At 52.7% G+C, this 15,460-nt stretch overlaps 1 protein-coding gene across 2 annotated transcripts; it reads left to right on the top strand.

The window, feature by feature from the left end:
* The first annotated feature begins 61 nt into the window (after window positions 1–61).
* On the top strand, window positions 62–13,519 carry LOC124476609 (zinc finger protein 469). 2 transcript variants are annotated; one of them, XM_047033849.1, is made up of 2 exons: window positions 62–10,193; window positions 10,342–10,508. In XM_047033849.1, exons 1-2 carry the CDS (start codon window positions 596–598, stop codon window positions 10,410–10,412), a joined length of 9,669 nt encoding a protein of 3,222 aa, XP_046889805.1. In that variant the 5' UTR covers window positions 62–595; the 3' UTR covers window positions 10,413–10,508. The 2 variants fall into 2 exon arrangements, with proteins under 2 accessions (XP_046889805.1, XP_046889804.1); XM_047033848.1 differs by having other exon boundaries at window positions 66–13,519.
* Window positions 13,520–15,460: the final 1,941 nt, after the last annotated feature.

Raw genomic sequence — 15,460 nt, 5'->3', positions numbered from 1 at the left:
GATGCTCCCCCACTACTCTATACTAGTTCTCACTTGATGTAAAATATACACTTCTGTTCTACTTGTTTATTTATTTTTTACCTTTTACATTTATCACATTGAAGTGGGTTCTCTCTCAGAAAAAGTTACAATCCTCTAAAAAATATATATATATTTGCATATATACACTCACAGACACACACTTCTGGGGAAATATAAACATGAAATATTAATGGATGAAAGGATGGATGAAAGGATTTCTGCCTGCTGAAAGGCAATTGCAATGTCCACGATTCATGATTAATTCAATTCAGTTTATATCAGCATTAATGAGAATCTGCACAACATCTCTTCATGTCACACATGTTGGTCTTTGATCTGACCCATCTCTCATCTCTCTCCTCCCTCCCTCCTCTGGGTGTGCAGAGCTCCCAGATGCCGCTGTGTTCCGTCATGAAGGTCCTGAGATGAAGCGAAGAGGAACCCTGCTTCTGCCGTGCCTGGAAGTCTCGACTGACGCTGGATCCTGCCCCCCCCAGAGCGCCATGCCCCTTCTCCCCCGATAACCCCTCCCCGGAGGACCCCATCCCCCCCCCCCGCACACCTCGTCTAAACCATGGCAGGAGAGGCACAGCACACCTACACCGCCATTCCGGACCTAGACGCTGAGTCCAAACCACAGAATGAGGGGGGCACAACAGACCAGCTCAGTGAGAAAACCGCGAAAGAGTCTTCAGAGCCCTTCCCCAGCACAGGCACGGAGGCCCCCGGCAGAAGGGCAAAGTTTGTAGAGAAAGAAAGGGACTATACCCAGCAGCGAGAGGCTGTGATACGGCCCCAGCAGACGGGGAAGATTGACTTTAAGTCACTGCAGAACAGGCCCAAGTTCTCCAGCGACAGGACTTGGCCCGGAGGCAAGGGCAACCCCCAGTCCCCTAACGGGAAGAGTCGGAACCGGGAGAAGGGCAAGCGGGCGGGCAAAACCGAGCGAGGCAACCCACAGCAGCTTTACAGGCTGAGCATCACCAACCCTCGCTCCAACCCCACCATCGGCATCGCCTACCCCCAGCAGAAGGTCTCCCCACCCAAGAAGCTGGAGGCGGGCCGTGGGCCCATAACGGGCAGCTACAGGTTCCACGTGCCCAGCATCCCTGAGCGAGAGGCGGAGCTGCAGCAGGAGGAACTCAGTTACAGCCGGTGCTTTCAGGAAGGCTCCTCCTCCAACCTCACCTCTCCCGGTTATACCTCACATTCTCTGGGCGCTGCAGGGGGGGCCCCCTCCCACCAGCACCCACCCCAAACCCAGGCCCAGTCCCAGCTTCAGCAGCAGCCTGGCCACATGGAGAACAGCACCACGCAGCCTGGTAGCCAGCTCCTCTTCCCAGACTTCCCACTGAGTGTCTCCAACACGTGGCAGTCTCCAGAAAGGCCTTTCAACAATGCCAACTACGGGATCTCGTCGCACAAGTCCTCCGCTCCAGCAGAGGGCAGCAAGGCAAGCACTGGCTTTGTGCCTCTGTCCTTTCAATATGGATACCAGTTGTTGGAGGACTCGACCCCCGACCCATTCCCTTGTGACCAGAACCCTCAGTCCCAGGACTTTATGGACTCAACCCTGGGTTCTGGCCAGGTGGCCCACACCTCCTTCTCCTACCAGGCTTCAGGGGAGAGCCAGGAGGGGATCCATAACAATGATCCCTTTGGTAACGAGCAGTCGGAGGACAGGTCTACATACCCCCACCCTCCCCAACCTGCGCAGTACCTGCAGACTCCACCGGGGGCAGCCTCCTCCATGCACTGTCCCAGGGGAGGGAGTGAGGACTCGGCTAGCAGCGAGAGCTCCGGCTCCAGCTTCCAGCCGTCAGAGCAGAGCGTCCCCCCGGAGAGGTCAGAGGCGTACGGACAGGCCAGCAACAGGGACGTGGCCCTCGCTCCAGGGAGCCAGAGGAGCTGCCACGCCAAAGACACGCCCATCGCCTCTCAAAGAACAGTTATTCAGGGCAGTGGGCACCATGCCAGGACTATAGCACGGGGTCCAAGTTCCCAAATGCACTTTTCCAACAAACCCTTCAGCAGCCCACCACTCAACAACGTCCACATGGGAGAAGTGACGTTTGACCAGAGCATCAAGGTCCACGGCAGGCAGGGGCACACCTGGGAGAGGCTTAACAAGGCTTATTCAACTGAAGAGCAGAACTCTTTGCCTTATGCCAACATGAATGACAAGTTCCAGTTTCAGAACCAGGCAGCACTCGACCCAAGGCCCAAGGCTTCCAAAGACAGTAGGAACGCGTGGCAGCAGATTCACCTCACCCCCGCCGTGCCTAACCAAAACAGGATTGAGTTAACCGGGCAACTGAGCAACCCAAAAAGTACGTATTTAGTGTCCCCCTCTGACTGGCACGATGACAGTAAGACGCAGAAGAACGGCTCGTTGAAAAGCCCCGGCCTGTTTAAAAAAAGAACGGGAGATACTTTCTCAAACCCTCGGCAGGAGAGCGTCAAACAGAGCTGCAACACCATATCGTCTTTCAAAGTAGAGACAAGCCATGCACAGGTCTGCGATTCCAAAAACAAGCCTGTCTTTTTTGGATTGAACCAATCATTGGCGGCAGCATCGTCAGCGAGAGCCTATGGTTATTCTCCGTTACAGGTCCCGCCCATGGGGCTAATGATGGTGTCCCCCTACGAGTCCCCCTTGCCCTCCCCCGTCCATAACCCCGCCCCCAGCAGCACCTGTTCCTCCCTCTCCCCAGCCTCCACCAGCCCTGTCAATCTGAGCTCTGAGGAGAGCCAGATGTCCATGGGTCAAGGGCCTCCACCCCCGTTCTATCATCAGCACCAAGTGAAGGCACAGGTGCCTTCTGACCTCCACAATACTCACCATTTCCACCCGGACACCTCTAGAAACCTGCCGTACGCCCCGGAGAGAGCCAAAGACGACATGATGAGCTACCTGCACAGTAACGGACCTCCGAAGCCTGCTATGGAAGGCAGTAAGGGCTACATGGAGGGCTTTGGAGTCGAGCACCAGCCCCCTCCACCGCCTTACTCTGCACATCAGCTCTTGGCCACGTCTCTCGCCACGGCGAACCTCGACCAGCTGGACGTGCTTCTGACCTGCAAGCAGTGTGATCAGAACTTCAACAACTTAGCCTCGTTCCTCGGTCACAAGCAATACTGTGGACAGCACGCATTTGGCCCGAATGACTTCAAGGAGGTCTCAAAGATGGAGGACTCCAGGAAGTTCCACACGGACGTCAACAAAGCCTCGTCGTCGCGCGGTGGTTTATGTGAAAACGTCCCCATTCCGAGGTGTCCGTCTGACCTTCATCTCTCTCTGTTGGGCCTCAACAGAAATGGAGAACTGATGACTGACAGCGAAGCAAAAGTAGACAGCAAGGAGGATCCAATGAAACTCAGCTTGTTCTCTGGGCCAGGAACCATCCCCGTGCCCCTCCCCGACCTGGAGATGGAGGACGCCAAGTTAGACAGTCTGATCACAGAGGCTCTTAATGGCCTGGGTTATCAATCGGACAATGCAGAAATAGACAGCAGCTTTATAGATGCATTTGCGGACGATGACCTGACCACTGTGAAAGTCATGTCCAACAGACAGTCTGTGAAATCGAAAGAGTCAATTGTCATTGAGAGCAAAAGTAAACAAATCACAGAAGATGACAGGTCTTTGACACAAGGAAAATATATTTATGATTCAGAAGCTGAGAGCTTGGAGACATATATCAAGCACACAGAGACTAAACTGGAGAAGACATCTCTGAATTTGGAGCAGAGTGAGAAAATTAACATCAAAAAAGAAATATCTCATAAAAATTCAAGGAATGCTTCTGGGGAAAGATCCAGGGAACACGATAGCAAAGTGAAAGAGGCCAGGAAGCTGTGCAAGAGTGAGGATGAAATCGGCAACACTTCTAGGTTTCTCTTATCCAGCAAGTACTCTGAACGATGTGGGGTGAAACGCCTCCAGGAAGCCTCCTTTTTGACGGGGGCAGCCTCTTCCCAATCCTCCACTGGAAACAGAAGCTCTCCAATGCAGAGGGCAGCAGCTCGGGAGAGTAAAAGGAAGAGAACCGGCGGGGGGACGTGGAGCAAAGAGCTCATTCACAAGATAGTTCAGCAGAAAAACAAGCTCCACAAGCTCCACGTAAAGGGCACCAAAAACCTCCAGTTCTCTCTGGTGATGGAGCGACTGACGCCCGCCTGTCAGAACCCCGCGTTCGGAGAATACGACTACGTCTCGGACTCCGACGACGAGCGCGAGCCCGTGAAGATCGCGAGCCAGGGTCGCCTCAGCCAGAGCAGCCGTTGCAAGTACACCTACACCAAGGAGTGCAAATGGCGGGCGAGGAGCGAGAGGGACCAGGCGGCTTGGAGGCACGAGTCCAGGGAATGCTTTGAGGTCAAGAAAAGCGAGGACATCTCCCTGTCTTCGGAGAAACACGACGCCCACCAGAGGCTCCGGAGGAGGAGCAGCAGGTCGTCGTCCAGCAGTGAGCTCAGCACGTCGGTGAGCATCTCCAGCGACAGCATCGGCAGCCCCAAAAGCACCGACCGCACTGACTCTGACTGTGAGAAAAAGGTCGATTTCAGGAGAAGGGATTCTCCGAAGCAGAAAACCTACGAGAGATCGCCACACAAACTATGTAAGGAATCCAGCACACAGCTAGCACTGACCTTCATTACGTCCACCAAGAAGTACGGTGGTGATAAGATGAATCCCTCTTTAAACCAAGACCTTTCAGAGACCATAAAGAGCCATCAATCCCATTTTGACGATGTTGATTCCGGGTCTGTATTGCCAAAGACCAGGGGTGCAGTCAAAAACCATGACAAATGCAAAATCCCCGACACATCCACAGGAGAGAAGGACGTTTCAGAGAGCAGCACCGCTTTTGCTTCTGACCAACACACACCACTGAGAGCGGACGTGATGACCTCGAAATTAGAATCGACACATTTGGAGTCCACTAGCACTGATCGTAAACCGAACCAGCTCGAGTCATGTCCTGCCGCCATTCACAAGGAAAGTGAACCTCATTACAAGAATGAAATGACCACAAAGGGGACATCAGGGCACGGAAGGGAGAGTGGTGGCCCTCAAACCACACAACAAAAGGCCAAACTGTCCGACACGACAACGTTTGAAAAATGCAGTGACGGCCCGTACGCCATGAAGGAGCAGGCGACTCTAACCAGTGACTTGGTCCCCAAGTCGACATCTCTTTGCAGCGGACTGATGGATGACATGTGCCTGTCTCCAGCAGAGCTTCATGTGCCTCTGACACAGAAGGACACCTCTCATCTCATCCCGTACCCTCTGGAGCAGGACCAGACTCTCATCAAATCCCCTCTGTCCTTTGACACGTCGTCCATGTTTGGGGACCTCACCGTGCCTGGGTTCGAGAACGGCCTCTACACAGACCTGCCTCTCCATAAAGTGAGTTTCAACTCGTTGGAGAGCGCAAATGACAAAAAAGAAGTGTACCCGTCGTCCTACTCTCCCTTTCTGGTCCAAAGAGACTGGGGTCTCATGGTGGACGTCAGCCCCATGCTTCCGGACGAGATATCCGACTACAAGGACGAGAGTGAGAAGTCGAACGAGAAGAAATCCGACTACGGTCACATCCCGCTGTCTCTGCCGGACAAGATCATGGCCTACAACGGGAACCTGAGCGGCTGCGTTTCCGAGGACGAGCTGGAGATCAAGAGAATAGTGACAGAGTTGGAAAGCCAGCTCCAGACCACCAAGCTGAGAAGCCCGACGGCCCTCAGTGAGGAGGCCCCGAATCACCTGAAGATGAGCAAGTTCTCCCCGCTGCGGCTAGGAGAAGACCCAGAGAGCGAGGAGCAGGCGAGCTGCCCCGTACAGAGCATGCCCATGGGGGTGTCAACCATCCAATCAGACACCTTCGCTGAACCGGGCCTACCTTGGTCCAGCCCGTTCCACTTTGAGCTCATGGAAGGACAGCACAGTCCACAGACACCGAACCACACCGACCCGGGGGTCCAGGAACGGCTAACTGAGAAGGAGGATGATGAAAGGGATAGCTCTCTGATCCCTTTGCATTCAGACACGGATTGCCAGACCAAGAGGAGACAAACACCAGAGGGTAACGAAGAGGGCCACAGAGACACATCAGAGGAGATTCTTGAAAGGAAGATGTATGCCGAGAATCTCATGAAAAGCCTGGAGGTGATTTCAGATTCAGTTTTCAAAAAGGACCCAATATCATCTAAACAGAAGCAGATAGTCCTCCCACGCGAGAGTCGGGAACAGGTTTCTGAATGTCAAACTCCCGCTAAGTGTGAAGATGAAAAGGAGGCCTTATCTCCGGCCAAGGTGAATATTGAATTCCTTCTAAATGAGTCTCAGCAGCCTCTGCCAGCCAATACGTCTGACATTAATACGCCTCTCTCGCTGCTGCAGAGTGAATCTGTTGAAAACGACGAGTCGCTCTCGAAAGTCATATCAACTGTGAAGCATAATCAGGGTAGCGAGGCAGTATGCTGCCTAGATGAGAAAATGGTTCATTCCCAAGTGGCAGAGCAGACCAGTGAAAACCTCTACGAAGAGGACCGTGAGCAGGGGAACCCTGAAGACCGCACTGAATATTCGGATCACTCAGAGCTCCAATACATTAACAACCACAAGGAGCTAGAGGAAGCGGTGGAGGGCCTAAGTCGTATCAGTCGGGAACCCTCAGTGGACTCAATGGAGGAAGGCCCACAGACATCCGAGCCTGAGGGCTTTACGTATGAGGACAGCCGACTTGTGGACACCCATACTGACAAGGCTGGTTGCGGATTGGCTTCTGCTGATGGAGTGACAGAGATCGATCCAGTGGGTGTGAAAGATCAAGACTTGACCGAAGAGGATGAGCACAAACAAGAAGGACTGATTGACCACGCTGCTTTCCAAAGCTGTTCTGAAACAGGTCCTCAGACCAACCATATCTCCATGGAAATAGTGACAGACGCGCCGTGCAGTCCGCTCTTGGAACCCAGTGCAGAGCATGTCAGCCAGCGCTCCCCCCCTTTCCTCAGTCAACCAATAGGGGGGGAGGCTTTGAATGAGCAGGAAGCTGTCCTGACAGTTGATGTCTTTGCACCGGTTACATTTGGGGATGACCCAGAAACCCATTCTCGATGCGGGTCTGTTGAAAAGCAGGAGGAAGAGGGGGAGAATGCCGTCGAAGACTACGATGCCCAGCTTCCCATTCGTCTGATGGCAAGTCCTCAGATCTCAGCCTACATACATGCTGTGGAAAAGGAGCTTGATCAGGAGGAGGCCCCCCCCGCCCCCGCCCCAACCCCCAGCCCTCCACCGGCTTCCTCTCCCTCCTTCACTGACGCCTTCTCCTCTGAGACACCTGCCACTCAAGAAGATCAGTGTCAGTCTCAGAGCATATGCCCCAATATAGACATTAACCATGACCCAATAGAGGATGCCCAGTTCCCCAGGGAGGACAACGGTGATGAGCTACACACCAAAGGGCACAAAAATGAACTTTTTTCGGTGCCAAAAGGAACGGCGTACTCGTTAAGCCCTACTCACTTGGGTCGTGGGGACACGGAGCCCCCCCTCTCCTCTCCGCTTCCTCTATGCACCACAGCCGAGGCACCGGAAATCTTGGAGGATGATCAAAAGAGCAACGCGATTTATGATTTCAAACTAAGTCCGTTGAACTACGGTGACAAGTCTGACGAGCCCCCAGAACTGAACCAGTTTAATTACACCCCTGTTAGCCCAGATAACACACTTGAAGAGCAGCAGCCTGACATAAAATGCAGCCCCAAGGGTGACTGTGGGCTCTACGCTCCTGCAAGTCATGACATGGCTCTGATAGCAAATCGAAGACAGACAGACACGGAACCAACAGTGTGCCTAGAACGTTCAGCTGAGCTTACTCCGGCTGGGGAAACGGTGGACAACAACGGCGGTGTCCAAGACTGTCTAAAATTGACGTGCATTGCCCTTGGCTTCCCTCTGCAGAGCAACTCACCCTCTGCGTCTACTGGGGACATCAAGGAGGACTTGGACATGTGTCACGATCCCTTCGAACCAAACGGTTTTCTGCACATGCACATAGACCTTCTGGAGAAAGTGGAGCCCGAGGCCTTAAGTGTGCAGCAAGGTCACTGTGAGGCTCCTCCTTTAAATGACAGCACCTCAGAAGGCCAGTTGACTCCCCAAACTGTCCTCATCTGCGACAATGAGTCCAAGAGACCCCCATCGTCAGAGTTAAGGGATAAACACCCAACAGAAGAGGCTGTTCAGAGCTTAGCCAGCCAACATCCAGATGAAGACACCACACAACCGCACGACGCAAGTGTGCAGTTGACAGCTCCACTTGGGAAGGTTCTGTGTGAAATGTGTTCCATGTGTTTTAGGACGGTTGCAGGATTGAAGAGACACAAGGCCATGAAACATTTGGTCAGGACAGACAGGAATACACATTTGGAGAATGCCACATTGAGTCATCAAAGGAGCATGCTCACCAGCCAACATCCACACACTGCAGAGACAGGACATAAAGATGATTCACAGATCAGTTTGCAAAAAGAAAAAGTTGAGATCATTGCAAATCACTGCCCCGAGACAAGTGAAAACCGTCTTGTAGCAAAACAAATGGAAACCGATTCAGTCCTGGAGAACGCTGCAACTGAAACAAACATGGCGAAGACAGGGAGCCAGCAGAGGGTGCAGACGAAGACCAAGAAGAACCCCAAAACATGCAAAAGCAAAAACAGCGAGGTGCAGGTCAAACCGGACCCTTTCTCTGACGAGCTTCTAAACATATTGAAGACCGACATCTTACAAGCCATAACCCCCGACTTCCAAACCCGGGTACAGCAAGAGTGCCGTCAGTCCCCCAAGATCCAAGATGACCTGAGCTCTCACATTAAACACAGCCTCGTAGAGCCAAAAGAGGCCCCACTTTCCGTGGCTGTAGACCGACCCTTTGAAGATTTATCTAAATGTCAGCCAGAGGAGGCTGATCTAGCCAGACAGAATGCAGATGTGAATCCAAATATTGCTGACTCAGAGGTGAAATGTGGGCCACCAGACATTACCAATGGAGCACCGGAAAGTGGGACGGATGTTAGTAAGGGTTATGTCGTTTTCATCAGTAGGAATGGAAGTGCACAGTATGACGTGTCGAAAAAGAACTTTGCTGATGCGAAAGCGACTGGAGACCGGCAGGGTGCATGCGAGAGCCTGGCCAGGGAAATCATGGGAGAGGTGGCACTGGAGATTAAATGTGAGAGGAATAGCCGTCCCACAGATGACAATCCCCTTTCCTATCTCAAATCTCCCCGTGATAGCCCTCCTGGTCTGAGCCCTGACCTGAAGGCCTTCCTGGACGACGAGAGCTCCTTCTCCCAGCTGTTCCCCAGGGACGAGGACACCAAGAGGAAGAAGTGTGCGAGAGTCTACGGCAAAAAGACGCAGAAGCAGACACCGTTTCCTGAATCGCCTCTGCCCCCCGAATACCCCCCTGGCGATGTGTTCCTCGAAAATAAAGAACAGCATCCAAACGACCAGATGAATGAACCATTCGAGTCTGTCTCCTGTGCAGCAGAGGTCCCACCCACGTCCTGTCCTCTGCCTATCCTGGCCTCCTCTTCACCATATCCCGAACAGCCATGTGTCACAGACAGTTTGCCTCCCTTGCCCAGCATTGACATGCAGAGCACCAGAACCACATTCCAGCTCCCGGAGATCCAGCTCTTTGACTCGAGCAAGGACCCCTTAGTGTCCGGACCCTTGGACACCGACGACACAGAGACCAAAAGGGCTGACAAGACCAAGAAGCCCACAGAACGCAAAGGCAGGAAACGACAAGACGGCAGTGGCCTTAAGATCAAAGATAAACAGTACAAGTGCAAAGTGTGCTTCACCTGGTTCCTCACCCTGGGGGAGCTCAACTTCCACAAGCTGTCCCACAACCCCTCCCCTCCGCCCACTTGCTACATGTGTGTCCAGAGGAAGTTCAGCTCCAGGGAGCAGCTCAGGGACCACCTGAGGGAGAAGCACGCCAAGAACAAGGCCGGGATATGGACCTGCGGCATGTGTCTGAAGGAGATCTCCGATGTCTGGATGTACAACGAGCACCTGCGCGAACACGCCACCCAGTTCGCCCACAAGGGTCAGACGCAGAGCTCGATTTTGGGCATGGCAGGTGGCATCATGCAGGAGACCGCCGTCAAGAACTTCATCACCTCCATCATGCAGCGACGCCCCAGCAAGGCCAGCAGAGAGGCCAGTAAGAGCAGCAACAAGGACCAAGTCAAAGCCACCCCTGAGACTGGAGGACCGGAGCTGAAGGCTGCAGTGCCTGCTGAGCCCAAAGTGCCCAAGAATAAGAGCACCCGAGGAGAAGGAGGAAGATCTAAACAAAGCAACCTGACCCCGATGGAAGTGCTCCACAAGACCGACACTGCTCCCAAGAACGTGGAGATGCACCCCAACTGTAAAGACCCCTCCAGGGACTGCCACCACTGTGGGAAACAGTTCCCCAAGCCGTTCAAGCTCCAGCGGCATCTGGTGGTGCACAACTTGGAAAAGATCTTTCTGTGCCACAAATGTCCGGTGTCCTACCAGGAGCCGCAAGACTTGAAAGACCACCTGAAGAACGAACACGAGGTGGTGGACGAGGCCGACTCGAAACACACCACCCTCTACACCTGCGAGCTGTGTGCAGACGTCATGCACGTCATCAAGAAGTCGTTCATATGCAGCACGTGTAACTACACCTTCTCCAAGAAGGAGCAGTTTGACCGTCACATGGAGAAGCATCTGTCCGGGGGGAACAAGATCTTCAAGTTCCGAGGGGTTCTGAGACCGCTCAAGGTGTCCACCTCCAAAGAGAATGAGAGCGAAATGCCGTCCGTTAAAAAGAGGAAAATCCAGACTGAGAATCTTCAGGAGAACAGCCCAGACAGTGGGATTTCCAGCATCGCCTCGATACTCTTAAACCAGTCCTCTGAAATGCCGCCAATGAAGCATGCGATGCCCACCACGGAGGACTCCACACAGACCAGTGCAACCGAATACCACGCTGGCGCCAACGATGCCAGCGTGAAGACGGAGGACGTGGCGGAGGACTACTCCGCCCTTCCGGGTGAGCGGGAGCGCCACGCCTACACGGCGGCCTCGGATCCCGCTGCACTCTCAACCGCTACGCCTAAAGCGGAGGACGCCAACCCCAATCCCTCGGGGAAGCTGGCTGGCGAGGAGACCTGCGAGGTCCAACTCGCCCCAGAGCCATGTGAAGTGAAGGAGGAGGAGGAACCCCTGGGCGTCCTGGAGGAAGCCCCTCCGCAGTGGCCGATGCCGAGGGAGAGCGTTAAACACGGCGAGGAGGGGGACGGCTCGGTGAGAGAAAGACGGGATTCCGTGGAGGGCGGACTCCCATCGTGCGCAGGTGAGAGCGCGGAGAGGAAGAGCGAGAGGAGAGAGTCGGCCACTGAGGAACCCAACGAGGAGTTGTACGTGAGCGTCCTGGAAAGTCTTCTGAAAACCTCACACAAGACACCGGACCTGCAGCTCGGCCCTCGCCAATCGCTCGCCGTCGTGATGGACCGGCTGAGCGAGGACGAGCAGGGTCACATGACCAAAGCCAACGAAAACAAGCAGAGGGAGCTGCCCTTACCTCGCGCCTACGAGCAGCTGTGCGGTGGCAGCCTGGGAAGGGATCGAGCATCTCCAGCCAAGCCTAGTGACAGCACCAGGAACGGCTCCAACACCAGCCCCAAGAGCACGGAGGCCACGCCGGTCCTCCACCCCAGGCTGGCTTCTCAGGGCCCGACGACCAGCGAGGACAGGGAGTCCGTGAGACAGCAGAAAAAGAGGAAGGAGATCAGGTCTCCCCACGGCCAGCAGAGGGTGTCCTCACCAGCTACAAGAGAGAACCTCAGCCTTGACGCCAGACCCAAGAAGAAGTTTCGCCCCAATAAGTGCGAGAGCCCAGCCGTGCACAGGAGATCGGACAGCCCCAGCGATTACCCGGTGCTGTCCTCCGTCAGGGACGACGTGGTGAGCAACAAGATTGTATCCCAGCAGAAGACCCTGGGGCTCAAACTTAAGAGAGCCCCTCTTGACATCTGCACACCAAAGAAAATGGAGATCGCCCATCATCTGAATGGGGATTACCGAGTCAAGAAGGGGCCAGTGGGCCGGCCTCTCCACTCCCCGGTTTCTAAAGTGTCAACACCACCCTTGAACAATTCCTTGAACAAGTCGAGGCCTAAGTCAGGGGTCAGGTCAGTGGACAGCCAGTCCTACCGGACGGCAGAGTCTCAGAATAACCTTCTGAGCCAGCTATTCGGTCAGAAGCTCACCAGTTTCAAGATCCCATTGAGAAAAGACACTTGATCATCAAACTTAGGGGAGGGGGCTGATGGATCTGTGAACAAAAAACTGTAAAGCTGTTTCTGTTACCGATAACCAAGACTATTCCTTATTATGATCAAGATTGCACGGCTCTGTGAAATGTTATTTTGAATACTTATTTAGTCACTTTATGTTTTCTCTTGTAAAGGTGTTGTTATTACACAGGTCTGAGGGAGTGATGGCAGATATGAGTTTGTGAGACTAGAATGAATATTTTCATTGGACAAATCAACTATTTCTGCTCATTTGTATTTGAATGTTAACTGTTTCAGAGACTATATTTTAATTCAAAGAAAAGGAAAGACAAATAAGAATACTTGAAAATAGAACAAAATATATTTTCTCCAATAATGCATGTGAGTCTCACAGTTCACCACACATTTGAAGAGGATATTGATTTTTATTCAAGACCAACTTACATCCTGAACAACCCTAAACATGGCTGTGCACCTTCTCTACATGCTTACAAAAATACTACTTTATTCTTTAAACTGTATTTTTTTTTTTACTGTACTGCATTGATATTCATTGTATTAGCTTTGTTTGTATAAACATAAACTGGTGCTATGTTGTTTTTTGTTTTATGGTAATGTGAATACTGATGTCCTCTTACTGAAGTGAACACGAGATCTGTAGCAGTAACATTCATCCAACTGTCTGTACTGGTTCTCTGTAGTTTCTTGTAAAAAAAAAAAAAAAAAAGGTAAAAATACTGTGTAAACATGCCAAAGTATTCATCTATAGATCTTTACGAAAGGATCTTAAGAAAGCTTCCTTCTTCCAAACTCAGGTGCATTGACCTGCATTAGGACCTCCTCCCATGCACTGATATATCCACATACAAAATCTCACACAGTCTTGTGTGTCTGTCCAACTGTTAATAACGGTTATTTTCCATGACGAAAAAGGTGCTTTATCTTGTTGATATGTATCTTATATTGTATTATATTATAGGTAGGTTATTATTTACGGTGCAATGCTCAATGTCAAAGGTTTATTTTAATAATGTGCAACAGAATCAGAGAGAGAGAGAAGGGGAGGAAAAGCAACGCCCCTGTTGGTTTGTAAAGTGGTTTACCAAGTGCCTCTTGTAAAGTTGGTTATTAAAGATCTGTATTGGTCTTTCCTCTTCCATTTCTTCCTTTGTTTTTCACGTCGACCGTACAGTTCTGTCTCTGCTGACTGCCGCTGTCACACAAACATCTAAACAGTGCAGGGAGGCTGTAGCGTCGAGGCGGGAACAGGTGCTCGCACAACCTCTACAAAGTCAGCCTAGTTTCTCCCGGGCTCAGCACTTCAGTCAGCAAATTCAGCATCAGGAAGACGAGCAGCAATGTGTCTCTGTGCTACAGGGAGACCAGAGACACCAGAAAACGCTTGCATCGATCCAAACCAGATGCCCATGTCGCGAGCGAGGCTGCAGAGGGAAGCCGAGGGAGCTCTGTGAACTGTGAAGTCGTGAAGTGCCTTCCGCCGAGTCTCCCACACGCACCGTAGCTGTCCTCACCGTGTGTCAAGTGGCTTCTATTCCTACATGAGCTGCAGTGCGTCATCACATAGGAATAAAAAGCCATAGGACACAACGGCAGATTTGTTGAAAGTCGGGCGGGGGGGGGGGGGGGGGGGGGGGGGGGGTGGAGTAAAGGGGGAAGGGGGGGGAGAGGGTGCTCCTCGAGTCATCCACTTCATGACCCGCCGGCCTGAGAGCAACAGGGGAATGAGAAGAGGGGAGGATGATAGATGGAGAGGGAGAGTGAAAACAGACAGACAGGGAGAAAAGAAAGGAGGTTATTTTTCTTGCTCAAGGACTCAACGCTCAAGGACCCAGGCTAGAACAAACCGAGGTAAAAGGCCTTGCTCTTTTGAGTCGCCTCTGAGGAGCGCGTGATTACCTCCCCAACTCCCGGAGCGGAGATAGGAGAAGTCGTAGGAATGTGAAGATGGATCGCATTCTGTTGTCCGTGATCCTGTTGTCAGTGAGAAACGTCTTTATCGATCCTGTGGGACTGCGACTCCTGTCAGGCATTTGAACTCACCACTGCTTTCATGAGCCCAGGGCCACCTCTCAACATTCCTCTACTTATTTACAAGAGACTCCATTCTACTGCACACTGGGGTTTTTCACTATGTCATACTACTAGACCTTTGAACACACGCATGGTCTGACAAATCACCCCCCCCCAAAAAAATCACAGTATTTCTTTATATCATGAAACTGTCTGTCACCAATGAAAATGAGAGAAGTGCATTGAAAAGAGCACTTCAGCAGCTACCTGACAGGAAATAGGACACAGACCGGTCTCACGTCCGGGATGTCAGGATGCAGGATTGATGACTCGCGCCGATGACATTTCCATGACAGACAAGCAGGGTAACTTGACGTATGCAAATGATGCGCCAGCGATCTGTGTCATATTGAGCCATCGCCATAGAAACCTGAGTGACACGCGCTGCCTTCGGGTTATCGAGACGGTTGGCGTCACCTCAGTCGCATCGAAATATCCCCGCTCATTATCCTCCATATCATCCTTTACCTTAATGTGAGCGTGTCCTTGGGCGAGCGGTCTCCGTCTGCGGACGGCCCCCCGGGGAGCGAGGCCTAGCTGCCGCGGTCGGAGTGAACGCTGCATTAAACGACAGAGAAACGCGATTTCACAGCCTAGCCAGATAGAGGTGTCAGAGGGCGGGAGCCGAGCTCACGCTCCTGTCAGCCTGCCTGCTATCCTCTGATCTGGGAGGAGAGTCTCGGGAGACAGAGACAGGCGGGAGCGTAGCAGGAGCGCTCGGCACTTTGAAGTAGAGTGACATTATCAGTAAGTCGGCCTTGAAATAGCATCTTCTTCCTCTCGATCGCTCCGTCTCGACGTCTCTCTACCCCGGGTCTCCCTCTCTCTTTCCTTCCTCCCTCCTTTACCTGTGCTGCCACTCTCGCGCCCCCCCCCCCCCCCCCCCCCCCCCCGTTTTCACTCAGCCCCCCACCCCCCCGCCTCTCTTTGTCTTTCCGGGTTCTTTCTTCTTTCGTAAACCCCCGCTCACTACCTCAATCACTCCCCACTCCTCTCA

This window comes from Hypomesus transpacificus, chromosome 14 (genome assembly GCF_021917145.1).
Source record: "Hypomesus transpacificus isolate Combined female chromosome 14, fHypTra1, whole genome shotgun sequence".
NCBI lineage: Eukaryota > Metazoa > Chordata > Actinopteri > Osmeriformes > Osmeridae > Hypomesus > Hypomesus transpacificus.
Note: the sequence above shows the minus strand (reverse complement) of the source record. Positions and strands in the feature narration are given on the sequence as shown.